This window comes from Phyllostomus discolor, chromosome 6 (assembly GCF_004126475.2).
Source record: "Phyllostomus discolor isolate MPI-MPIP mPhyDis1 chromosome 6, mPhyDis1.pri.v3, whole genome shotgun sequence".
Taxonomy (NCBI): Eukaryota; Metazoa; Chordata; class Mammalia; order Chiroptera; family Phyllostomidae; genus Phyllostomus; species Phyllostomus discolor.
This window is the reverse complement of record NC_040908.2, coordinates 135,699,130-135,712,347: the sequence shown is the minus strand read 5'-3', so window position 1 is coordinate 135,712,347 and position 13,218 is coordinate 135,699,130. Positions and strand designations below refer to the sequence as shown.

At 44.8% G+C, this 13,218-nt stretch overlaps 1 protein-coding gene across 1 annotated transcript in view; it reads left to right on the top strand.

Annotated features, from left to right (window-relative positions):
- Window positions 1-5,031: 5,031 nt before the first annotated feature.
- SERGEF (secretion regulating guanine nucleotide exchange factor) overlaps window positions 5,032-13,218 on the top strand; it is a 184,276-nt gene continuing 176,089 nt past the window's right edge. The window contains 3 exon segments of the mRNA XM_028517714.2: window positions 5,032-5,136; window positions 8,885-9,020; window positions 10,985-11,140. Coding sequence (XP_028373515.1) covers window positions 5,077-5,136; window positions 8,885-9,020; window positions 10,985-11,140 — 352 coding nt within the window. The 5' untranslated portion in view covers window positions 5,032-5,076.

Sequence of the window (13,218 nt, the reverse complement as noted above, 5' to 3'; positions counted from 1 at the left end):
CCAGGGATCTCTTTACTGATTGTATATGATGGGTCATATTTTCAGCCAGTTTTCCATTTCCAAGAAACTGTCCTTATATTTCACATTAATAGTCAAATTAAATATCATTTAACATGTTTTATTTCAACAGGTCACTTGATCTTTTAATCCTTATTAGACCTCAAAAGAAATTGTAAAAATCTTCTTTAAAATTCCTTTCATTTTATGTTATATTAGGAAAGGTAATTCATGCTATTTCATGTTTTTACATTACTTATACATTTTAATAGACAATTAACTGTTAAATATAGTTTTGATAGTAAATAGATGTTAAGTCAGCTAATCTAAAATCATTTAAAATATTCATTAGCTAGTTTATAGTTAGCGTATTTGGTTGCCAGGGAATGTGTCATAAGATCTTGATTAACAGCAAATGCCAGCAAATTGTGCATCCTATATCTGGTTATTATCGCACGGCTTTGATCATGGTGAAGACTCATAGTTATTGAATTCTGAATTTTAAATGATGGTATTTAAAATCACTCTAAAGCACACTAAAATCAATATCTAAAGGCACAACCATTATTATTAACAACTTCAGAATAATAGAAATATTTAAGGATTGATTTCAGTTCTTCTAATGTCTGTATTTGTGATATTTGATAAGTCAGGATTCCTGCAAGTCTTAGAATTTTCATGCATTCAAAAATATATATCTTCAAAGCATCTAGGAGTAGAATTGAACCAAAAGTTTGGTTCATAATTCTTCTTTTCTCTTGCTGTGTTGCTTGTGGTTGAAAGAACATATAATAGAATTCATATATTAATTTCTAGGAAATATATGAAGATACTGTGGTCTATTTCAGTCCAGTCTTTGTTTTATGATGTGACATGCATTTATAATTTGCAAGTTTGTTATTCAACTGGATAATAAATGGATGCAAAATTCATGTTCTCAGAAATCACTTATTTTTTGTCAAACATGTAACAAACTGATTAAAATATATTCTCAATTGCATTAGTTTAAGAAACCTATTATATCTTTGTACTTCTTTAAAAGCCTCTGAATATATGATAAAGGAAGCCAAACACACCTGTAACCTAGTAACCATCATTTGGAATTCTCGGTGAAGTCTCAGTCTCCTGATCCTTATCTGTAAAATGAGCTGGGTCTACTTCACTGGGTTATTGGGGGAATTTTCAAGAGGACTTTATAGAAAGAAATGCATTATCCTTAACCATGTGTAAAGAATAATTAATATCATCAGCCTCCTAATCAGAGATCCTCCATAGCTTCTGGATGATTTTATCTTCCTCCAGAGGGAAGTAACTTACTTCTAGCAGGCAGTATGTATATAATGGCATGGACGGATCTTCTTAGTCCAATTAGGGATGACGCCAATTTGAAGCTGAACTTCAGCCTTTGTGAGCCCAGTCTATTTCCGGTTTGCCTCTACTCTTAGGGTGCATCCCTGTAGGGATTCCAAAGCAAAGTAATAGGTATGTCCCAGGGCTTCTCCTGGGGACCCTGGACTCCTAGTTTTGTCTCCTACTTCCCTCGCATTTCCCCTACCTCCAGGAGATTACTAAAGTACTGTTCAGTTTTCAGCTTCTCAGTTGTTGCTTTCAGCTGCCCAGTTTCTTAGCCTCCAAGTCACTGCTTGCTAATTAGCAAATGCTTCAAGCAGAAAAGAAGTGCCAAATATAATCTCTCATCTTCCAGATATTAGTCCTTTAAGTTCTGGCTGCCTTGATAGTTCTCCAATGACTTGAAACAGATTTAAAACTATTTCCCCCAGCTTTTCTAGTTGTTTTGATGAGAGAATTGACCTGGTGTCAGTTAATCTGCCTTTATCGAAAATGGAAATCTGACCTTGGAGTAAATCACTTCTTTGAGCCTAAGTTTTCTCATCAGCAAAATAATTATGATCCTAATAATACTTATCATACCAGTAATAGAGGATAAAATAAGATAAACTAATCGAAAAAATATTCTACCGTGTATGGTGCAGAGATATATAGTCTGTATGGCCCCAAATACTTTATCTTTCCCTCTTATGGGGAGTCAGGCATGTGAAAGTTATGCCATCAAAGAGTTTAAGCCTAGCCCCATTCAACAACTGCAGCTCAACCAGGCTGTTGATGGGAAGGGCTAGTCAGTGGCATGTACACAATTGAAATAGTTGCAACATCTGAACACTTCCAGGTAATTGTATTAAGGGATATAACATAATATTAGAACTGTAAGTTAGCTAAAGTATTGATGCATGTGCATTCAAGGGGTGAAATAAGAAAACAACTGTATCCTTCCAGGCTCTCTCTGTATTAAATTTGGCTCTGTGAATAGGTCCTCTTTGCCCATTTGAATGAAATCTCCAGTCCTGGCCTTGAATTTTCTGCTCACTCTCAGTCTTTATCTTCTAATCAATCTCTCTTTCTCTCTCTCCACAATTCAAAACATTAAACTGTACCTAAGTGTAACATTTTTCTTCTTTACAACTGAGAAAACAAGGGGTGTGCTTAGCTTCTTAATTTTCTTTCTCCTCTTTCCCCACTCACTAGGATGCCTCTGGCTCCTCAGGGAATGGTGGTAGAAAGGAGTAGATTTGTGTGTGTGTGTGTGTGTGTGTGTGTGTAATACTGTTGTGAGTTGGCATCAGTGCTTTTTGTACTTGGTGAGTATTTAGTGCTGGCTCATTCTCTGTGGGCATTTTGGAAGACCTTTCCACCTTCTAATTTTTTGTTAAGTGGGTAAATGTACCTCTCTGACTGGGTTGTTGAATTCATCTCCTTCAGCTCTAAGAATCTACTGGTCAGCTGTCTTGGAGTGTCACTCCAGCCCTCCAGAATTCCTTGGATGGGGTCTGAGTCAATCCCTTGGCTAAACTGTTCATGCATAGGGAACACTCACATGGCAGACACTCAGACATTCTTTGTCATGGAAAATTGGGCATGAAAGACCTCTCTGAAGCATCAATGTCTCTTTATTCACCCATCAGAGCAGTGGTCCAGCCATAAGCCATTGGATTTCTCAGCACAAATCATACAGCAGCCTGTTTGGATCCCAGTCTGGAAGGAGACATACTATGTGCTCTACATAGCCCTGCTGAAGTGCACCTTTAGGCATGAGATGGGTGTGGACTCACAGTACATTGACAACTGTTTTTTTTAAAGATCTTATTTATTTATATTTTTAGAGAGAGTGAAAGGGAAGGAGAAAGAGAGGGAGAGAAACATTAATGTGTGAGGTTGCCTCTCACATGCCCCTAACTGGGGACCTGGCCCGCAACCCAGGCGTGTGCTCTGACTGGGAATTGAACAAGCCACCTTTTGGTTCAGAGGCCAGTGATCAAACCACTGAGCCAGCCAGGGCACATTGACAATGAACTATTGCTGCACATCCTATCAGAATTCCTTCTCAGCTTCTCCAACCTTTTTCATAGACTGTATGGCATACACTGGTTTCTAGACACATCCTTCACAAGTTATGCTTGGTGGTCTTGTACCTAACTTTATGATACGAGAGTAATTGTCATTTATTGCTTTGGGGGATCTCAGCCAAAACTGAGACAGGAAGGGTCCCCTTTTTACATCCTATTACACATGCTTGAAAGGAATTGTCAGAACAAAAAAGCCTAGTCTTATAAAACAATCATCAAACATAGCATAGTTTTTGCACATCAAGGTCCCGGGGGAGCAAAGAGCTGCTTTGACTCTCTAAAGTTTTTATTTTTATTTTTTAGCGTGGTTTTCTTAGCATGGCCCTAGTCTGGAGAGGTAAAGGTGAGGTGCTGCCCTCTAGTGGTCCTACAGCCAGAAACAATGAGGAGTGGTGGCGTGAAAAAACAGCAAAGGGTTAAGAGCTCACCCCAGACCCTCCCCAGGGCTCCCAGGCCTACAGGGTGATGAGTTCCGGAGGCTTGTGTCACCTTGTGTCAGGGGTCAAGAACTAGTGAATATGGATTATTATCCTTAATGTGACCCCATTTGTACCCACAAAGTAAAGTGGGTTATGCACAAAAAGGTAAAAAAAAAATCACCCCTAATTCACCAACCCGAGTGTGTGTGTGTAAAATTGATATAACACTTGCACGATATATCATGAATATTTCCCTTATTTAATATATTTAAAAACATTTTAAAACGGCAGCATAGTATTCTATTGTATGGCTATGCCATAATTTAATCAGTTTATTTTTGGACTCCCAGGTAGTAACGTCTTTCCTAATTATATGTAATCCTATAATGAATAACTTGCAGTTTAAGACTTTATGCACAGCTGTGATTATTTTCTTGTGACAAGTGGACAGATGTGGAATTACTGAGTAAATAGCTATCTTCATATTACTAATACGCATCACCACATTTTCCTTCAGGAAAATTGTGCTTATTTAGATTCCACCAAAAGTGTATGAGGGTGTCTTATAAGAGCCATGTTATATGAAAATCTTTGTTGGGTGAAAATTACCCAGTATTGATGCCCGGAATCAGGGCTGGGGCATGCTTGGAGCACTGAAAGTCGGAAGGCTGCCCCAGCAGGAATTCACGAGAACCAGTCTTCTCAGTGTAAATTCCTGCTCCATGCTAGGCACTGAGGGCGACACCAACCATAGTAAGATCCTATTCTCATCTACCAAGAAGCTCCCTCAGATTTCGCAAATGCACACCAAAGCAAGCCCAACGACAAATTCGGTCTAAGACCCTGGGGTAGGACAATTTTCACCCCTTCCCAGGCTCAATTTCTTACCCATCAAGTGGTGAAGTCCTGTCAGCCCTTCTGGGCTGTCCTGGGACTCCCAGGAGATAAAAATGTGAAGGAGTGTGGTGCACCTTCTCATCTAGAATCAATACTAAAAATAAAGGCAAAGAGACACAGATACCCTGCAAAACGCGAGGCCGGGGGCGGAGACGCTCAGAGCGGCGGGGCCACCGAGAGGCAGCGGCCCGGCTCTCGCAGGTTCTTGATTCGCGGCGGCAAGAGGGCGCGGCTCGCCGGCCCCGCCCCTCCAGCCCTCTGGGTCTCCCGCTGGCCCCGCCCCCGAGTTGGCCCCGCCCTCCGCGTTGGCCACTCCCGGAAGCGTCGGTGGAGGGTCCCCCATGGAGCAGGATCCCAGCGTCCTGAATGCTACCCCAGCTCCGACCGCGCTCTTCGCCTGGGTACGTGACTCCGCCCCCGCGCCGGGGCGGCTGGGACCCAGGGGCGCACAGATGCCGGAGCTCCCGGCCTCCGCGTGGGCAGTTCTCGGCTGGGCGGTGGAGGTCGGATCCCCGCTCAGGCTCTGGGTTGGAGGATCCTAGGCTGGTGGCAGAAGAGGAAAAGACGGTAGGGAAGGGTCTTCATGGAGTGATTTAGGGGGTCTGCTGGCTGATGGGGTCCGGAGCGGAGGGGCTGCGGCTTTGTGGGAAGAACGTCTCCAGGGCAGAGCGTCTGGTTTCGCGAGAGCTCCGGGAAAGACAGCGTGGATGTCTCTGGAGAGAGAGGATCGCCCCGTCCGAGAGCCCTGTGGGTCACCGTTGCTCCTCACCCTCCCAATGCCCGGAGGATGGGGCCTTTCCCGGGCCCCACCCCATCCTGGCGGGAGCATCCTTTCTCGTGAGGCCTGCAGTGTTTGGCTGTGTGTGCACAAGGCAGAGACCCTGCATAGTTGCTGCCATTCTGCTGTGACCAGGATCTTGCCTGTATTGGGGAAGTGGGAGTCTGCGCCGTTATGGGTTTGACAGGAGCCCCCGAGAGACAGGGTCGTCTTTTTTTGTGTCGGGGCTGGGAGGAGGATCTGGGCTCAGGCGTGTATGGCAGGACCTGACCAGATGCACGGGAACATGCAGACGTTGTTTCTTAATTCTTCATAGTACGTATCCCAATTGGAGTGAAATGTGTAATTGTTAATGCCAGTTTCCTTGGCTAGACTGCAAGCGCCGTAACAGTGGGTACTGTGCCTGTCTTGTTCACGGTGCCTGTCACATGACAAGGTAAGGTGCCCAGTCAATATTTGTTGACTGACGACTGAATAAGTACCTGTTGTGTGTGAGCTATGTGCTAGCCTTTTGGGAAAAACACGAGTTGGAATGGGGGTGGGCTGGGCTGGGGTGGAGAGATACCCATATTGTTGTTAAAACCAATATATGTTCACTAATTAACAAAGGTAATTATCAGCACAAGGGAGCACTTGTTGAATGTCAGGTTGCAGACTGACAGAAGGAAGAGTGGTGTGGCTTGAGCTGGTCTGGCTGTCAGTATCTTTGAGGTGGTACCTGAGCTGGTGATGGAGTTGGGGATTGAATGTGTGCCCTGGGTGAGTGGTGTTTTTGGCGTTTCCCAGGCCAGAGAGACTGGGGTCTGTGTGGATGGAGAAAACATCTGACAGAAAAAGCCTTTCAGACGTGGCCTTGTCTGTACGGAAACAAAAAGACTGTTGAACGTTACCCCACTGCTGTGCTTGGTGACCTGTGGTGTGTTCTTCCGGCTGCGTTATCTGTGCGGAGGGTGTATTAGTTTGCTAGGGCTCCCATAACAACGTCCCACAGACTGGGGGGCTTAAACAGTGGAAATTTATTTTCTCACAGTTCTGGAGGTCAGAAGTCCAGGATCAAGGTGTCAGTAGGAGTTTCTTCTGAGGCCTCTCTGTTTTGCTTAGAGATGGCAGCCTTCTTGCTGTGCCCTCAGCTGTATTTCTCTCTCTGTGAGAGCAGCCCTGTGTTTCTTTGTATAAGGACACCTGTCATACCGGCTTAGGGCTGCGTTGTTATGACCTCATTTAACCTTAATTACCCAGTTAAAGGCCCTGTCTCCAAGTACAGTCACGTTTTGAGCTACAGGACGTTAGGGTTTAAACAAATGAATTTTAGGGGAACACAATTTAGTCCCTCACAAGGGAATTTACCTCCTTGGAGTTGTGTGTGTGTTGTGTGTGTGTTATCTGGAGTGTTTATAAGGAAGAGAGGCAAATAGAGCTATGATAGGTTGTATTAAAATTTCCTTTTGTTTTGCTTTACCATGGATTTAGGGCTGCATTACAAAAATTTGGTATCATACTTTGAATTCCACAATGCCAGTGTATGACTTTCTGTCCAGTGGCCTGTAATCCTGGTAATGGGACAGCCATGAGGTCTCAGGGCTGAGGGAGAGATCCTGTGCGTGTGCCCTCCACTTCACACTCGGCAGGCTTTCCATTTAGTCTTTCCGAGGTGGGGACTCATAGGGGCTTACATTCATGCACTATAAAATATATGCACGCCTTTTCTGGCCAGCACAGTTTCAGATGTAGGGGAACTAGCAGTGAGCAAAACAAAGTTCCTGCCCTGATGGAGTTTACTTTTTAGGAGGTAGAACAGTAAACAAGTAACATATATAACATAATGTCAGGGAGCACTATGAAGAAAAATAAAGTGGAAAAAAGTGATGGGGGTACTATTTTTTATAGGGTTGTACAGTCAGCCTTTAGCCAGGTAAGTTCTGGGCTGGTTTACCATATATATATATTTTTTTCTTTATTCTTGGAGACAAAGTATGGTATAATGAGAGGAGTGGGCATCTGACTCGTTGCCTACCTAGCTGTGTGACAATGGAAAGTTACTTAACCTCTCTGAGCCTTAGTCTTCCTCTGTACAAAGAGAGTGACAGCCCCTATCTCCTCTGCTGTCGTGAGAGTTAATGGCGAATGCCATTCACCACAGGGAGAAGCACTCAGTCATTGGCAGCTAATATTGCTCGTGAGGGCCTCTGACAGGGCAGGGGGGAAGGGGAGGGGGCGTGGGGGCGGTGGTCTGTGTCCCTGTCATGGCTTGCTCTTCCAGCGTGGAGTCCTTGCAGTCCCAGATGACTGTGGAAGAGGCCAGAAGGGGCAGGAATTTATATGTAATACATTATTTTTTGTAGTTGTTTTAAATCAGGCATTTTAAAAACAAACACATTTTAAAGGTTTTATTACTCATTTTTGAGAAGAACCAGCCAGAAGCAGATATTTGGAGAAATTATAAGGATTTCTGAAATCTTAATTAGGTTCTCTCTGCAGGTCCCCAAGTTCTTATCTTCATGTTGAAAACAAAAAGCTCTGAATACCCCAACCGACCTGACGTAGGCTGTTTACAGTCTTGCCCACTTACTGTGAAGCTGTTATCATCCATGTGAATCTGTGTACTGTTTACTGCAGGAATAATACTGTTTTGCCTATGGGGTGCTGCTCCCAGACCTTACAAAAGAGTATATGATTTTTATACCGTATTACTTTTCATACCTGGCTGCAAGCATTTCAGATTAGGGATTATGGACCTTTATTGTACAATAATGATAGACATATTGCCCACCAAAAGGAAATCAGTTCCCTTACAGGGATCTCACCACGTGAATCTTAGAGTCACAAAACATAGTGCTTGGAAAGGCCCTTAGCGATCATTGCCAACCTCTTCTACTTACAGATGAAACAACAGTGATGTGCCCTGCTCGAGGGCACAAAATCCTGGCTAACTTTGATTACAGAAAGTCATTGCCAGTTATCCCTGTGGGGTGTGGGGAGGAGGGATAAGAACTAGTCCTAGCATATTTCCCACCCACTTGTTCCCATTTCCCCTCATTATTTCTTTTCTTAGCCACTCCAGGTAATTAACTTTTATTAGAAGAACTCCTCTGTTGTCCCAAAAAGCAACATACAGGGGGTGGGGTACTGGCAGGGGAAGGTGCAGAGTATCATCAGATAAGCTGTGGATGCTAAGGCTCCTGTAGCGTGGTGTCCTGGGGGTGAGACTGCCATCTAAGTGTCGGTTGCACATAACAGCCTCTAAAGAATGAGTTTATGAAATCTTAGATAGGCTCACATACTGTCGGGATGAGGAAGATAGGGCCAGGTAAATAAACATTGACAGTTGGGATTGCCATACTATTTTCATCCTTGCTTTATTTTATCCCTAGGGGGCAAATAGCTACGGGCAACTTGGCCTTGGCCATAAGGAAGATGTACTCTTGCCCCAACAGCTGAATGACTTCTGTAAACCTGTGTGTATTAGGAGGATCACGGGAGGAGGGGGCCACTCAGCTGTCATTACAGGTAACTTTCCTTCAAGAGTAAATAGCCCCTCGTTTTCTTAATTGGACATTTCTCTCTAGGATGTCATTTTGCCATCTTTCAGCCTCTTGTATTTTGCAGAGGAAAATATTTCTGTGGAAGAGCCAAGTTATCACCAGAGAATCCTAGGTTGTCAGAGCTGACGGGACTTCAGAGACCTTCTAGGCTCTCCTCAGGCTCCCACCTCTTCACCCCCACCCCCACCCCCAGTCTGGTAACACAAGTGAGGCATGGAGCAGAAAACGAATTGCTTAAGGTTACAAGACAAATTAGTGGCAGAGCTGCAACATATATCACACTGAATACCATACGAGGCCTGTCCAGAAGGTGTCCAGCTGTGTACTATGAAAAAGAGACATTTATTGAAGAAGATACAATATATAAGAAACATTATAGGACACCTATAGGACAATGATAGGACACCTATCATAGGACAATGATCCCTCAGTCCCATTCCAAGTAGGCACCTTGGGACCTCACACAGTTCTCCTAATCACCATCAGCTGCCCTGTCATATTTTCCTGAATCTCACCAATGGTCTGAAATCTCTTCCCTTTCAAAAGTGATTTTAGTTTCAGGAAAAGCCAGAGGTCGCAGGGAGCCAAATCTGTGCTGTAGGGGGGCTTAGTCACCTGGGCGATTTAATGTTTCGCCAAAAAACTCTGCACAAGATGTGATGCATGAGCAGGCACGTATGTTGTCCTGATGAAGCTGCCAGTCACCAGTTGCCCACAGCTGTGGTCTTCTGAATCATCTGAGTAGTTTCTGTGGAGGAATGTTCAAGCTTAATGCAAAATTTGATGCAGATTCGTTGCTATATTCCCTCAGTCATTTTGAATGTGATGGCCATGCAGTACACATGCGCTCACTCAATGGTGTACACTGCCCCCACCCTGCACCCCCACTGACTAGTACAGTGAAGTCATCACTGTTCACACATGCACATTCCAGTTCACTCTACTTGGCTGCCAGGTTACATGGTTGTTGTGCAAACCATTCTCATTATATTAACCATGGCTGGACTTTTTCCGGACAGACTCCATACATTGCTATTTAACTTTAACATATGAGTTAGAAGTCTGCAATTAGATTGACTATTCCTTGAGAGCAAGAGCTTTTATTTTCCTAAATTTTCCTTGCAATCCCTAGGATAGGGCTTAACACACAAGTGCTACAATATTGTGAAAGAGAGCATATTGCACCCTGGTTAAGAATGTTAACTCTGGAATGAAACTGCCTGGGTTCAAGTCCTGGTTCTGCTATTTATTAGTTGTGTGACCTTGGGCAAGTTACTTCATTCCCCTGAGTCCATTTCCCTTCCGTTACCTGGGGACAGTGACGGTGGATGAGAAGAATCCTTGAGTTGGTGGCTGCGTAATGACTCTTATGAGTCCTTGGCACTTTTGCCTTTGTAGATTCCTTTCTCTATGAAAAAACATTAAAAATTATATTTTATAACTGCATTGATATAAAGTTTAATATAATCCAGGCTAGATTTAGTATTATATATTCATTATTATTACATTTCCTTTTCTTATTTTAAAAGAATTTAAAATTAAAAACATTTCTGTGGGCCTCTAAAAGTACTGTGGGGCCTAGGCACTGAGTGTAAGAATAAGCTGGCCCCACACACACACCTCTGGGAACCACACCTGGCGCACTCTGAGTACAGAGCAGATGTTGGCTGTATTGCTGCAGTGGATGCCTGATTTGGTGATTGGCTGGCCACCACCGTAGCACTTGCAGTTTCCATTTAGATATTAGACTTGAGCCCCTTGGCCCAAATGCCACTGGGTTCAGTGCACATTAACATTTGTGGCTTATTAAGGTGAGTGGGGAAAAGGTTGTTGGGTTTGTAACTCCAAGTAAATAGTGAAATCCTTTTGCTTACTTTGGCAATTATAATTTCTCCTGCACAGTATCACCAAAGTCTTTGTGTATTGCAGATGGAGGAAGTCTTTTTGTTTGTGGCCTGAACAAAGACGGGCAGTTGGGGCTTGGTCACACGGAGGATGTTCTGTTTTTTACACCCTGCAAATCGCTCCTTGGCTGTCCCATCCGACAGGTGGCCTGTGGCTGGGACTTTACCATTATTCTCACAGGTGAGTTCACTCCTGGGCCAGTCTTTATCCCCACAAAGGCTTTGAGTGGGAAGAGCACAGTAGTGGTGATGCTTATTAAATCAGACCCGCTGTGTGTTTAAAAACACACACACATGTTCTCTCTGGTTGTCAAGGAAAGTTGCGAGGTGTCTTCTGCAAGAAGAGTTTAAACTTTGGGTTGGAGTCCTGACTGGCGTGGCTCAGTTGGGTGTAGTCTTGCAAAGTAAAAGTTGCCAGTTCGATTCCCAGTGAGGGCACATGCCTGGGTTGTGGGTTTGGTCTGGTCCCTGGTTGGGGCATGTACGAGAGGCAACTGATCAGTGTTTCTCTCTCACATTTGTATTTCTCACCCTCTCTTCCTTTCTTCCCCTTTCTCTAAAAATAAACACCTAAAATCTTTAAAACTGTGGGCTAGAAAACTGTTGCCAGAGACTGAGGAATGAACTGGACTGCCCGTGGTGGCCACTTCCCATCCCAGAAGTTCATGGTAGCTGTGTGACTGGGCTAGCTGGCCAGAAGTGCCGGCTAAGGTTACTCACAGGGGAGCGTGGTTGGGAGTGTGAGGAAATCAGAGGCTGACACAACAGTGATGGTAGTTTTTTCCCCAATGAGGGATTTAAAAAAAATACATAAATATGGTTGGACAGAACCGTTCCTTCTCTGTGAAGCCAGGTAGCAGAATAGGATGTAGAGGGATATGGGTAAAGGGTTAAGAGAATACAGTTGGCCCTCTGTATCTGCGGGTTTCACATCCGTGGGTTCAACCGAGTGCTGATCAAAAACAGTAGTACACACAGTCATTTCAGTCCATGGTCGGGAATTGGCGGCTGCAGAGGGCAAACTGTATGCTTTGTTCCATGCTATTTTATGTAAGGGACTTGAGCATCCTCAGGTTTTGGTATCTGCAGGGGTTCTTGGAACCGACGGACCACTGTAGTGCTCTTGGGAATCAGATGACAGATCCTTTGTCAGCTGACTTCTCCCCAGAAGTAGTTTTGCCCCATGTAGCTTGGCATTCTGGATTCAAAGGACCATCTGTAATTTCTGACTAAGGTCCCTCTTTGTCACAGCCCTCAGGCAAGGGCATCTTCTGACCTTGTAACCCTGCCCATCCTCCAGCCCCACCTCAGACCTCTGTGGGTTCTCACATGCACAGCTCGTCCCAAGCTTCTTAGCACATGGCCTTCAATGACTGTTCCCCACCTACTCCTGTTCATACCTTGGCTCTCAGTCTCCTCACTCCCTGTTCTTTTCTGTCTGATAACGACAGGTATTACCTGGAACAGCCCCTTTCTTGTATGTCTGGCGAACTTTTGTCCTGCCTTTAAAACCCTGCGAGGGTGTCACCATCTCTCTCTGGGAGGGGCTCCGTACCGTGTGCTGCGCTTGGTAGTGTTTATTAGCGTCTAAGTAATAGTGTAACTTATGAAGTGCTCGTTGTGGGCCAGTGCTGGGCTTGCAGGGAGTCGGTAGGCAGCACCGTTTCCTGTTCAGCTTCAGAACCAGTCGTGAGAAAGGTGGAGAGCTGTCAGGCAGGTGGAGCGCACACTCTTGGCTTTTTACCGGTAAAGGCTGAGTGGGAGGCCAGGATTCATTGTCAGGCCAAGGGGTTCTGCTAACACTCCTTTGATCCAAACTTACCCCTGAACTCTAGGCCTTCCCCACAGGGGAAACCCTTACTATGTGTGAGCCCAGAAAGCGTGAGAGGAAGGGGCCAAGCCACACGTGGCCTGCTCCTTCCTTGTCCCGAACTCACCACCTGGTGAGCTTACCCCTCCTCTCCTAGAAAGCAGTGAGTATGGGAAGGGCAGGGAGAAAGGCCTGAAGTGTTAAATAATGGAAATTGTGTTACATGGAAGCATGAAAAGGGGGGAATGAGCATCCCCCTATTCCAGCACTGAGCACTGGGGCTAGGTGTTCTGCACAGCTCGTCCGTCACGAGCCAGCGTAATGCACAGTCTGTGAAACAGCCCGGTACCCAGTGTCTTCATTCCTAGGGAACAATAAAAGCAGGGACGTGGTGTGAATGTGCTGAAGCACAGGGCGCTCACTCCCTCCTCTCACTGCCGTTGCTCCTT